Source organism: Macaca mulatta, chromosome 15 (assembly GCF_049350105.2).
Source record: "Macaca mulatta isolate MMU2019108-1 chromosome 15, T2T-MMU8v2.0, whole genome shotgun sequence".
NCBI lineage: Eukaryota > Metazoa > Chordata > Mammalia > Primates > Cercopithecidae > Macaca > Macaca mulatta.
Genome location: NC_133420.1, coordinates 72,187,787 through 72,201,080, shown reverse-complemented (window position 1 = coordinate 72,201,080; position 13,294 = coordinate 72,187,787). Strand labels below are relative to the sequence as shown.

Below are 13,294 nucleotides of genomic sequence, written 5' to 3'. Positions count from 1 at the left end.
CAATTCAGATTGTTTTTTTCTTGATCAAATGTAATATATTTGTGGTATATTAGGATTTGTGGTATAATAGGATTTGTTATTTTAAGTTGATTATTTTATATGTATAAGCTGAGAAAAAATAAAAATGTTTACATATGTAGTTGGAATTTAGAGTGACTTAAAGTTTTAAAGAAAAGCAAAAATTGAAAAGCAAGGTATAAGCTGCTACTTAATGCAGAGCATTTCAGCGAATATGAGCTTTGTTAAATGCAGATTAGATTATGACTCTCTCCTACCTGAAACTTGTCAGTGGCTTTCCATTGCTATTTACATTAATTTAGACTTAATTTGGTAGGGTCAGGAGAGATAATGACAGCATTAATAGAGTTATTAATACAGTTAATGTTAACATAGCTTATAGTTCAAAGGATATTTTTACAAAGAGGTTTTAGAGTAGTTATAGCCTTGATATAATTTTACCAGAATATAGTTATTGAAATTAAGTTAAATATGCTTTATGCTGGCTTACTACATATTTTCTATAACCTGTCACTTCTATTTGGATCTTTCTAGAAATTACATCAGGAGAGAATGATCTTATCAACCCGCAGAAATGCCTTTAAGAAAATAATGGAGAAGCTAAACATAGAACATGAGGCACTAAAAACACAATTGCAAGAAAATGAGACACATTCTCAGGTAAAAAATGTTTTAAATGACTTTGAAATTCTCTTAGTCTATATTTTCACCCCCAAACAATCTTTTTTTATTTTAAAATTTGCTTTATATACCTTCTATATTTTCTGACTTTTAAGACAGCCAGATTCTGCACAGTCTTCATTGAGAATGAATGGATTCCTGCTTTCTTACCTTCTATAAACCTATATTGAAAGCCAACTCTGTTAGATACTGTCTTTGGCACAGCTATTAAGATATATGGGATAGTATCTTTTAAAAATCTTGAAAGTGAAACATTACTAATGCAGAAGCTAAAAATCCATAAAAATCACAAATAAAATAAATTCTAATGACTAGTACCCCATCACCCAGAAGAGAGAATGCTTATTGTTGCTGTAGTGTGGGTTCTTTTAGTCGATGGATAGATAGGTAGATAGATAGATAGATAGATAGATAGATAGATAGATAGATAGATAGACAGACAGATAGATAGATATGTGTATACACATATTTATGCATATACTTAGGTACACATTTATTTCGAAGCATTTATAGAAATTGCACCATATTGTACATATCATTTAGGAGCTTGTTTTTCACGATTAACTGTACATCATAAGTACTTTCCCTTGTCAATATATATATTGACTTTTAAAAAATATTAATAGCTTAATGATATTCCAGTACATGGATGTAGCATAATATATTGAACCAGTTCCCTTTCATTGGATATTTAGGTAATTTCTAGTTTTAAAACCATTGAAATAATGCTATAAAGAGCAATCCAGGTATCCTTGAACTTCTTAATTCATGTCTCCAATTATTTACATAGGATACATAGATATATAAACCTGCAGCCCCCTTTTCATATCACTCATCTTGCTGATAACTACTTGAACAGTGTGTGAGGTCTAGATTGAGAGCTGAGACTGGACAGAGACAATGTCTATCTCGTTTATTCCTTGCACTGTGCTGTTGGTTGGCACATAGTAGGTGCTCAGCAATTATTTGTTGAATGATTGAATGAAGCATTATGTGTCATATACAAAGTCAACAACTATGGTCTGAAAAAGATTGATCATTCTCATATCTAATTAGTCTATGCTAGAAATTTGCACACGTGGTTTAAAATGCTAAATGCATTAAAAATTCGCTCTTTGGCCAGGTGCAGTGGCTCACGCCTGTAATCTTAGCACTTTAGGAGGCTGAGACGGGCGGATCACGAGGTCAGGAGATAGAGACCATCCTGGCTAACACGATGAAACCCGATCTCTACTAAAAATACAAAAAATTAGCCGAGAGTGGTGGTGGGCGCCTATAGTACCAGCCACTCTGGAGGCTGAGGCAGAGGAGTGACTTGAACCTGAGAGGCAGAAGTTGCAGTGAGCTGAGATCGCGCCACCGTACCCCAGCCTGAGCAACAACAAGACTCTGTCTCCAAAAAAAAAAAAAATCCCCCTTTTTCTTCATATAGTTATGTGATCATGATAGAGAAAAATAAAAACAATGTCATTTGATTTTCCACTACCTAGGTACAACCATTTTGTTAACATTTTAGTGCTCTATCCTTGTAGTCTTTTTGTCCTTACATACATCCATATTGTTTTTACAAAAAGTGAAATCATGCTATTCATACAGTCTTTCAACATTTTCTTAACTTTTTTCAGCCTTTTTTTTTTTTTTTTTTAAACAGAGTCTCATGCTGTTGCCCAGGGTGGAATGTGGTGACATAATTGTAACTCACTGCAACCTTGAGCTGCTGGACTCAACAGATCCTCCTGCCTCAGCCACCCAAGTAGCTAGGACTACAGGCACAGACCACCATGCCCAGCTAATTTTTGTTATTTTTTATAGAGACAGGGTCTTGCTGTATTGTCCTGGCTAGTCTTGAACTTGTGGCCTCAAGCAGTCCTCCTGCCTCAGCCTCCCAAAGTGCTGGGATTGCAGGCCTGAGCCACTGTGCTCAGCTTTTTTTTTCCTTTTGAGATGGAGTTTTGCTCTTGTCACCCAGGCTGGAGTGCAATGGTTCAATCTTGGCTCACTGCAACCTCCGCCTCCTGGGTTCAAGCGATTTTCCTGCCTCAGCCTCCCAAGTAGCTGGGATTACAGGTGCCTCTCACCACGCCTGGCAATTTTTTTTGTATTTTTAGTAGAGACAGGGTTTCACTGTGTTGGCCAGGCTGGTCTCGAACTCCTGACCTCAGGTGATCTGCCTGCCTCGGCCTCCCAAAGTGCTGGGATTACAGGTGTGAGCCACCACACCCAGCCTTTGGTGACATTTCTATAGCATTAGCTATTTCATTGTATGGATGTACTATTTGAAAACAAAATATACCTTACATTCTTTTTGAAAAGGGTAGAATCTCATGAAAGCTTACTACAACTACTAAAAGGTTAGAAATCACTAGTTTACATAATTCAAATTTACCAGTTATTCTGTTCTACTTCATATACAAACCTAGATATAGACTTATCAGTGACAAAATTTTCTCAGGTTGTTTAGAGTGAGGATGAGTGCTGGGGAAGAAACAAGACAAAGTTTGTGAGGCCATTGTCTTCAGTGGTTCTTAGAAAAAAATACTGATACTTCTTATGGAATATTAGCCCTCCTCATTCACTGAATAGATGATTTAAGATGGAAAGCATTTGACAAACACCATTTCTTAGAGCCAGTGAGTGGTTACCTTGTTTATCCCTACATTAAGTGCTAATTGTATTCTTAACTCCATGTAGTGATAACTGGAAATCACAACATAAGCCACAATTTTGAATCCTTCTCTGTGTTATTTGTCATCTTTTGTGAATCCCAACTGATCAAATCAAATCCTGATCTTCCTGTCTTTCACAACTATTTTCTTGAAAACTGGCTTTTGGCATCTATGAAGAATTTTATGTAACAGATTATTTAAATAAGTTAGGGAAAAACAGATTTTCAAAATGAATTTTTCTTTCATGATATCCTTGGAGGTTTAAAGGAAAGTCAATAATATGGAGGTATAATGTAAAAGGAATTTGACCATCTGACATAGCATTGCTTTTATACCATTCCTGTAGCACTTAACAGGTCTGATGCATTATAAGAAGGCCACCTGTTTGTATTAAACAATGACAAAAAAGTCTGGTACTTGACTTTGCTGAAGGTTATTAGAGATTTACTGCCAGAAACTGCTGACTGCTTCCTTAAGTCCATCTTAACTTCAAGGTCCTGTCTGGGGGAGATTGATGTGATTTAGTAATACCAGCTCACAGCACATACAGTTCACATAATTAATGAGCTATGATTCATTCTAATATCTAGATTTATCTCTTTGGAGGAAACAATGAGATGGATGCTACATCAAGGCTGAATTTGTGCCCTGAAAATTATTTTAACATGAGGGTAGAAGGAAACATTTCCACTGCTGCTTCAATTATTGTATTTTTAAACTAATCATTACTTCTTTGAAATGTCCAGACGGAACATTATTTTAGCATTTCAATTTTCAAATGGTCCTTTGCTTTGGAAAAAACTATGTGCATCTTAAAAAAGAAAGACCATAACCCAGAGTTACGAGGTTAATTAAATCAGAAAAACAATTTAATTCTATAACAGTAAAATTGTCTTCTGAGGAAGCAACCATCAATATAATATCCACATTAGCTTCCTGTTGATGCAGAAATTATTGTAACAGTGCCAGCTTTTTACCAGCTCTCTTATAATCTTCACACTGCAGCTCTGCTCTTATCACAGCTTGTGGAATTAGACAGGAAATTTAGCCCTGGAAATAAGGAAGTTTCTCCTATATGGCTGAACCTTTGACAGTGTTTGAATATATATTATATTTGTGGCATTAGACTTCCAGATTTCAAGAAGAGATTCCCATCGTGTCCCATTTTTCTTTTAAAAGTTTTTTTAGGGAAAGGAAAATCATGAATTGTCTTTTAGTTGGCATGCTCATTGGTATAATAAACATTTAAAATATTTTATAATTAAAATAAATATATAGGGTAAAACATGTTATAGAATTCATCACTGTATTAATGTATTTACTATTATTTAATCTTTTTTTCTACCATGGCTTTATCTCAATAAAATGCAAGTTGATAAGATTTAAAGTTGGAGTGATTTTTTTTTGTCTTATCCTCTTAGAAAGACATATAATTGTTTTAAATATGGATACTAGTTAATATTTTTCTTTTATGTTTTTAGCTTACAAATTTGGAAAGAAAGTGGCAACACCATGAGCAAAATAATTTTGTGATGAAAGAATGTATCCTTTAAAAAGCTGAAAATGGGGCCGGGCACGGTGGCTCATGCTTATAATCCCAGCACTTTGGGAGGCCGAGGGGGGGTGGACCACAAGGTCAGGAGATCGAGACCACCCTAGCTAACACGGTGAAACCCCATCTCTACTAAAAATACAAAAAAATTAGCCGGGCGTGGTGGCAGGTGCCTGTAATCCCTGCTACTCGGGAGCCTGAGGCAGGAGAATGGCATGAAACTGGGAGGCGGAGCTTGCAGTGAGCCAAGATCATGCCACTGCACTCCAGCCTGAACAACAGAGCAAGACTCCATTTCAAAAAAAAAAAAAAAAAAAAAAAAGCTAAAAATGAAGTTGACTGAGTTAGTTATTTTTTTCTAGGAATTTTTTTAAAGATTCAAATTTAGTTCAACACATACTTATTAAATACCAAATATGTACAAAACACTGAGCTAAATTAAATGAATATGACTGTTTCAATTCTACAGCAGTTAAGAGGGGTGTGTGTGTGTGTGTGTGTGTGTGTGTGTGTGTGTGTGTGCCCTAAAGTAATAGCAGATTTTGGGAATTGCCAAAAAAGGAGTACAAAGACTTAATGTAGCATAGTGATTAAGTGCCCAGATTTTGGAGTCGGGAGATCCAATTTTAAATGTTAACTCTACTGCTTATAAGTTACAAACTTTGTACAATTTAATCTGTTCAAGCCAGCACTGTATCATCTCTTAAGATTCAGTTTTCCAGGATCACAGGGCTTGGGTAAAGTTAAACATTATCAGTAAATCTTCTGATAAGCATGGCAAGAATTTCTTTTTTGTTTAGAGACGGGAGTCTCACCAACTTAGCCAGGCTGGTCTCAAACTCCTAGGCTCAATCCCTCCTCGGCCTGCTCAAGTGCTGGGATTCGAGACATGAGCTACTGCTCTTGGCCCCAGAATTGTATCATCTCTGAAATCTCTAAAATATAGTTAATATTTCCTTCTCAGTGTTGTTGGGAGAATTATATATAACCGTATAGTAAAACGTATATTATATATGTATACAATATATAGTTGCTTGTTTATAATGTTCTACCTTGAATATCTGGGCAGCAAAGGGAGGTAGACTAAGTAAGATCCTGAGAAGTTTGACCTCCAAGCTCATCCGTGTTTCAGTTAATTCAACTCCATTTTATGTCTACAAAGATGATACTTATGTCTCATCTTACTGTTTACTTTTAGTTTGATTATAGGAGGCAGTAAGCAGCTGTTGAGAACATGTATTGTGGAGTTGTAACAAATATTTCCTTAAAAGTTGTTTCCTATTCCTTTCTTTGACCCATTCAAGGGTGTCTGCCTGGAGAAGTAGATCCTGACTCAGTGGCAGCATAGATTCTCCCCTAGGGTGGTGCTGAACTTCAGCTCAGAAGCAGCCTGGACCCCAACTTACCTCCAGATAAAGTGTTTTCGGTGCTCTGTTGCCAGTGTTAGTGCAACTTAGTTTAAAAATAGAAGACTTGGCTGGGCGCGGTGGCTCAAGCCTGTAATCCCAGCACTTTGGGAGGCCGAGACGGGTGGATCACGAGGTCAGGAGATCGAGACCATCCTGGCTAACACGGTGAAACCCCGTCTCTACTAAAAAAATACAAAAAACTAGCCGGCCGAGGTGGTGGGCGCCTGTAGTCCCAGCTACTCGGGAGGCTGAGGCAGGAGAATGGCGTGAACCCGGGAGGCGGAGCTTGCAGTGAGCTGAGATCCATCCAGCCACTGCACTCCAGCCTGGGCGACAGAGCGAGACTCCGTCTCAAAAAAAAAAAAAAAAAAAAATAGAAGACTTGTTCACAGTATGCTCTAAGTCTAGCAGTGGAGTTTTGTGCAACATAAAGTAGGTGATTTTGGAGCAGAGTGAAGTCTAGAAATTTGCCTTATATTATTTGTGGTACCCTAGAGAACATGGTGTGTGTATGTGTGTATGTATGTTTGAATATGGGAACTAGTTCGTTGAATGTTAGGTTGTTCTAAGACCAGAATTAGATTAAAAATGCGTAACATATTAAGTATTAAAAAGTGTTTATATTGTATATGAATTTTTTGCAATAAGTTTAACTTGGCATTTTAGGTTTTAATCGATACTTAATCTGTTAAAATAATGTACTGTATTTTAAATTATTCTTGTGCTTTTTTGTACCATCTTAAATATGAAAAATATCAGTATTTAGTTCCTTTCTCAGCCACAATTCGATTTTTATTGACATTGTTTTCCCCCTTAATTCATGTAATTAGTCATAGCAACCAAGAGTCAAGAGAGTGATTACCGGCCAATTATGAAAAATGTGACCAAGCAGATTGCAGAATACAATAAAACCATCGTGGATGCTTTACATAGCACTAGCGGAAACTGAGTTTAAGTCAACTGAAAGTCTCTAAGGAAGTATCCTCTTGCTGCTAAACTTGGTACAAGTTGACTCCAAAAAAAAAAAAAAAAAAGCTTACCTTTGGAGTTTACCTAAAATTCCTGAATGTTATAATTTTTGTGGCCTCTTTTAAAAATGATATTTTAAAATAGTCAATAGTTCAGTAAATGGTTTGCATGTTAAAAAATATCATCTTCTTTTCTTTTTATGATACTTGTATTTGAACCAAGAGATAAAGAAACTAAAAGTGACCATTGAAATTTATTTAGCTGGTATACTCCATCTATGGCAACAAATGAGATAAGCTTTTCTTGTATCAACTGTAGGACGGATGCATGGAGTATGATTCTGATTTAGCACCTATATCAACATTGTCAATTTTTACTTCTGGAAAAAAATCGTAAGATCAGAAGGGAGATTTTTAGCTTTGAACCTTACTTCTCAAATAGGTTATACTTGATGTGTATTAGACCATATAATGTCACAGATAAATACATAAAACATATTCTTTATATTCCAGTTATACCTAAAGATTTGGAATTAGAAACTTTTAATCTTTGCAATTCTTAAAATATTTTTTCATATATATATTCTTGGAAGAACATTAGGTAAAAAACTACATTTACAGTGGGCTGTTTGGGACTATGACTACTGCTGTTCATTGCCACCCTGCAGTATGAGTTTACTCTCTTATACTATTAGGAGGACTTAAGTAGATTAATTTATAAGCATTAGCCAGAATATTTGGGAAAAAAAGCTAGAAGAGGTAGGATTGGGAGAGAGGCATAGAGTCTGGAAGACATTATAGTAACTGTAGATGTATCTTCTCTTATTGTGCAGGAATGAGTCACGTTGGCCAGCATAAAATATTACTTAAAACTATCCTATTTTTGCTCTGATATCATGTTCACTAAGTAACTCTACTTTTCAGTATTTCTGAAACAACACATTGATTTCTTTAAAAAAAAAAAAAAAGCTTTATTGAGATATTATTTACATACCTTAAAATTTACTCATATATGTTGATTTTTTAAAATAAATATTTATAATGGTAAATTATTCAAATTCAGTTTATACACATTTAAATAAAGGAGTGAGCATTGTTGAGCTCGCTTAACTCTGGATTACTAATATGGCTGAAGATCCTGGACAATCTATTCATTAAGGTGGCATTCATAAAATGTGTTCCACAAATCCTGAGCATCTCGTTATTAATAGTGTTATGCCTCCAAAGGATTCATGGGCAAAGAAGTTTGGGAAACATTGTCTGAAACAAAGGTGAATTATTTTATTTTTTCTTGACTGCTTATAACCCTTAATATGCTAATGTATAATAAGCTCAAGAAGAATATATACTGTAAAGCATTTCCCAGAGATAGTTGTCCACAAAACCCTTACTTTCACAGAGCCTAGGTCACATGAGATGTGTCATTCCAAGAAATAGACTTTGTACACCAAATAGACTTCATACACTAAAATAATTTCATCTACTTAAGTCCTTTGGGTGGCTCTTTGGCCTTTTTCGGATAACCCCTGAGTATGTCTCTTTTTAGCCACCCTCAGATGTTTTATGCTGTGATTCTGTGGAGTTTTCTATTGGAAATTGGTAGCAGAAAGTGCTTATTAAATTTCACAAGGGAAAAAAACTCTCTTAGCAGTTAAAGAGAGTGAAATCTTAAATTCAGTAGATGAAACAAGTAATAGAGTTTGATGACAGTTTGCCCAGGCCTTTGTTCACTCATAAAATATTACTGTAATTTGGTGATTAGGAGCCTTTATGAATATATGTGACTGCTGAAAAATGTTCGTCTTTTATACAGTAACAACCAGAGGTGTGATCGAGCATAGAGTTTAGGCAAGAGAACTGACTACTACGGTCTCTTAATCACATCGATTGTACTTAGTGGATACTTCCAAGTAGGAAGGGAATCTGGAATACGTGTTTGTGGATGAGTAATCTTTGTTTTCCTCATTTGAAAGCAAATTTAAATGCCTTTACTTTTTCCTTAGTTTTTTTTTTTTTTTAATTTCTACTTAAGTGTTCTTGACATTTTACTGTACCCTTTTAAACTAATAACCAACTTAGTAATTTTTACTATTAGTAAAAAGGATTTTTATCTGAGTGGTGGGATTATGGGTGATTGTAATCTTCCTTGGTCTTTTTGGTATTTTCAAAATTGTCTATAATACTTAGAAATGCAATAAAATTCAAATAAAGTACTATATACAGTTACTACTTTAACTCGTGAAAAGGATGTTGTAAAAACTCTTCAGTCCTTGACGCTAAGGAGAACTGAACCAATCTTTATGCAGAAAGAAAGTAGGAGGAAAATTGGCCTGTCCATTAAATATATGTGTTTGCATTATAACAATGGGAAATTTGGGAGGAAGAAAATTTCTTGACAAAAAGCAAGGCTTTCAATTTCCATCCTAAATTATTCATATATAATATTGGTGGGGGGGAATAATTGAGCAGGATTTCTTTAAATTAAAACATGTTTTATCTGAGGGAAATTCTCACTAATGTCTCTTCCTTCCTCTCAGAGCCTTTCCACAAATCCAACAAGAATATTCTCTTTACTGGGATAGAACTGGAGGCTAATAGCTGCATGAACTGGCTCTTCCTGAGTCACTCACATTACTCAGGGGGTTCCATTCATGCTAAAATAACACCTTGTAAGTCACGTGGAAAGAAGCTGCAGACTGAACAAACAAGCTGAGCAGTTCTACTAGTGAAGATCAACATGGGAAAGTTAGCAAGTCTTTGTTTTTCCCATCCTTATCCTTTATCAGTAAATAAACATGAGTTCTTGATATTCTTTTTCCTGTGGAGTCCCTCATTTGGACAATACTGTAGTCTCATTTTAAGGTACAAAATTCAGTGCATGCTTGGAGGATTACAGCATGGAGTCATGATATTCACACCAGAGATGAAAGGCCAGTTAGTAGTAGCTCCAGGGGTTTTTGCTGTCCCCTTGCTCAGTTTCTCTAGATTTCTTTCCTTTTGCTATACAATTGCAGTGTAAACAACCTTAGGGAAATTATAATGTTTAGACTTAAAGTAAGAAGAAATAAAGATGGACCACTAGAGAACTGTAGTAATCTATTTTTAAATTGATATTGTGTCTCATTTTTATATATGTTTTAAAATAAAAGTAGATTGTGTCTTAAAATTGCAGGTTTACTGTTTGGTAATTGAAAAACATTTTTTAAAAGACAATTTTTAATACAAAGGTAGATAATTTAGGAAGACAGATAAATAAAATGAAGAAAATAAGTTACCTGTGATCTCACCAGTCTTTTTAGATATGCGTCTGTATTTATGTCACACATATCTGTTTTATTTGTGTATTTATGCACCTTTAAAATTATATTGTTTTTAATTTTACATTTGCTATTTATAATTTAGCACACATTTTTCCATGTCATTATATACTCTTGTACAACATGTTAAATTGTTGCATATTATTTCATTGTGCAAAACTTTCAAAAACAAATCCTACATTATCGAATGAGATTTATGATATAGAGGTTACATGTAAGTTTTAGATCAGATAGCTGGAAATGTGAATCCCAGCTTCACCACTAATTTGTTATAAGACCTTGGAAAGTTAGTCTCAGAATTCCAGTTTTTTCATCCACAAATGGAATAATAATGCTTAACTCATAAGATTGGTTCAAAGAGTATGCAGAACCCAAGACGTCTGACACAAATCGTCCTGGGAAAGGTGTCATTATTAGCAGTGTGCACAAGTGATTGTTTCCCTGCATTGTCACCAACACTGGTGTTATCCAGGCTGACAGTGCACTACCTCATTTGTTTTACTTTAAAAAAACTGCCGCATTACTGCAATTAGAAGCTATATTTTAATTTGCAGGATATGTTTTTGTATCAAAAATTACAAAAAAGTCTGATTCTTAAAAATCCCTTTAAAAATATTCATTATAGCTTTGTAATATACATCGAAAGCAAATTTTTAGAATATATTAGATCATACTTTGCTGCCTCAATATTTTTCCTCATAATGTATCGTAATGAATTGCTGCTCTGAAAACCTGACTGCATAACTTTAAGAGAAATAGGAATAACCTGTGTAGGAATAATCTACTCAGAAACGAAGGCTGTATTGTTTGTTCATTGTATCCTCCTGCAAGTCAAGTGGTTGCACATAAAGAACAAGTATGTCGGCCGGGCGCAGTGGCTCACGCTTCTAATCCCAGCACTTTGGGAGGCCGAGGCAGGCGGATCACAAGGTCAGGAGATCGAGACCATCCTGGCTAACACAGTGAAACCCCATGTCTACTAAAAATACAAAAAATTAGCCAGGCCTGTAGTCCCAGCTACTCAGGAGTCTGAGGCAGGAGAATGGTGTGAACCCAGGAGGTGGAGCTTGCAATGAGCCAAGATCGCACCACTGCCCTCCAGCCTGGGTGACAGAGCGAGACTCCATCTCAGAAAAAAAAAAGGTATGTCACAGGATAGAAAAGACATACTCATTTATGTATTGGGGAGTCCAATATACAAGAGGGTTTGGAGAAAGCATGAGTCAGAAGTTGAGTTGTCTAGTACCTAAAAAAGGGCTCAGGCACACTACAGAAAGCTTTCTACAAGAGAAAAAAACTAAAATGAGGTTTTCAAAATTGTTTTATTTCAAAATATTTTGTAAAACAGTATTCTTAACCTGATAGCAGTATGGTAATACCATGTAAGAAAGGCAGACTTAATCAATTAAAATTACTTTTGGCAGAGGGTGAAGAGAGAACTATTGTTAAATTGGCCATTTAAGATTAGAAGACAATAGCTGAGCTAACTAGCCAAACTGAAATATTATCTCATTCTCTTTGTTATCATTTTCAGTAGATAAGCTCACTCTAATAGAGGAAGTCCAGACTGACATGAAGGTGAAAATATTTGTTCAAGTCCATAAGCTCAATCTGATTTTTTTTTACTAAAGGAAAATATAGTTCATTGTTAAAAGCATTTCTAGGTCTTTAATTAGCTTCTTGTTAAAATGAAATCACTTTAGTTTACTGGAGGGGAGGAGAGGGCTGCCTCAGAGTTTGGCCAGCCCCAACCCTGTCCCTCCCTGCCAAGGACAAAGCCGGGACCTTGTGTCTGAGGATCAGGGGAAATGGTTAAGAAGGAGAGGAAAAGAAAATTGCTTTTCCAGCTTTTTCAACTTCCTATGTAGCCTATAGAGAAAAGCAAGAATCCTTTTGGGAGGAAATAACAAAAGTGCTAACAGTAGATAGATGTATGAAGCCTGCATCCCTGCAGTGTACTGGAGCTCTTACCGTTATAATGGCCTTTATCGGAAGGCCAAATGCACATTTACTATAAACTGGTCCTATCTTCCTGGGAGCCTCTCCCCTTCAAGTCATTCCTTGGTTCACTTCCTTCTCCTGCCAGAAATATCAAAGTCAGAGAAGGGGATAAAAGCTGTAAAAGTCCAGCTGCCTTGTTTCCTTTTCCTAAGGCACAGTTGAGGTAGCCAATTAGCTAAGAGGTATTCATAAAGACCTCAAGAAACAGTTAATTGAAGAGTGTCAGGTAATAAGGTAAGCAAGCCTCTTACAAAATCACTTGGCACTGTTATTAGGTCTAAAGTGCCCCACTTCAGCAGAAACCAAACCAAAAGAGGCTCTAAAAAATTTACCTTAAAATTCTGTCCAGAACCTTTTCATTGAACATAGGTTGAAGTCTAATGTGGGTTTGCCTAACCACACACTTTGATTTGTCAAATATTTAATTCCAACAATACTTCATGACCTCACTGTTCACTGCCATCCACATCTCCAGTAATCACAAGCATAGCAGATATTGATGCCATAGCTCTTAATTGTCTTAGGAATTAAGAGATGCGGCATCAATACCTGCTAAGCTTGTTGATGAAAATAATTGTTAAAAAGAGTTTATCAGGGCTGGGCGTGGTGGCTCACGCCTGTAATCCCAGCACTTTGGGAGGCCAAGATGGGCAGATTACGAGATCAGGAGATATAGACCAGC

General features: G+C 35.9%; 1 protein-coding gene across 6 annotated transcripts in view; it reads left to right on the top strand.

Moving 5' to 3' along the window:
• IFT74 (intraflagellar transport 74) overlaps window positions 1-10,101 on the top strand; it is a 120,659-nt gene extending 110,558 nt beyond the window's left edge. The window contains exons 18-22 of one of the 6 annotated variants that reach the window (XR_013404804.1): window positions 553-678; window positions 4,847-4,907; window positions 7,157-7,304; window positions 8,430-8,565; window positions 9,832-10,101. Coding sequence is in view for 3 of the 6 variants with exons in the window: in XM_001105415.5 (XP_001105415.2) it covers window positions 553-678; window positions 4,847-4,907; window positions 7,157-7,275 (306 nt within the window). In the remaining 3 variants the exon portion in view is untranslated. Of the gene's footprint in view, window positions 1-552; window positions 679-4,846; window positions 4,908-7,156 lie in introns of all 6 variants that reach the window. The other 5 variants (XR_013404805.1, XR_003723239.2, XM_015117584.3 and 2 more) reach the window with 5 other exon arrangements.
• Window positions 10,102-13,294: the final 3,193 nt, after the last annotated feature.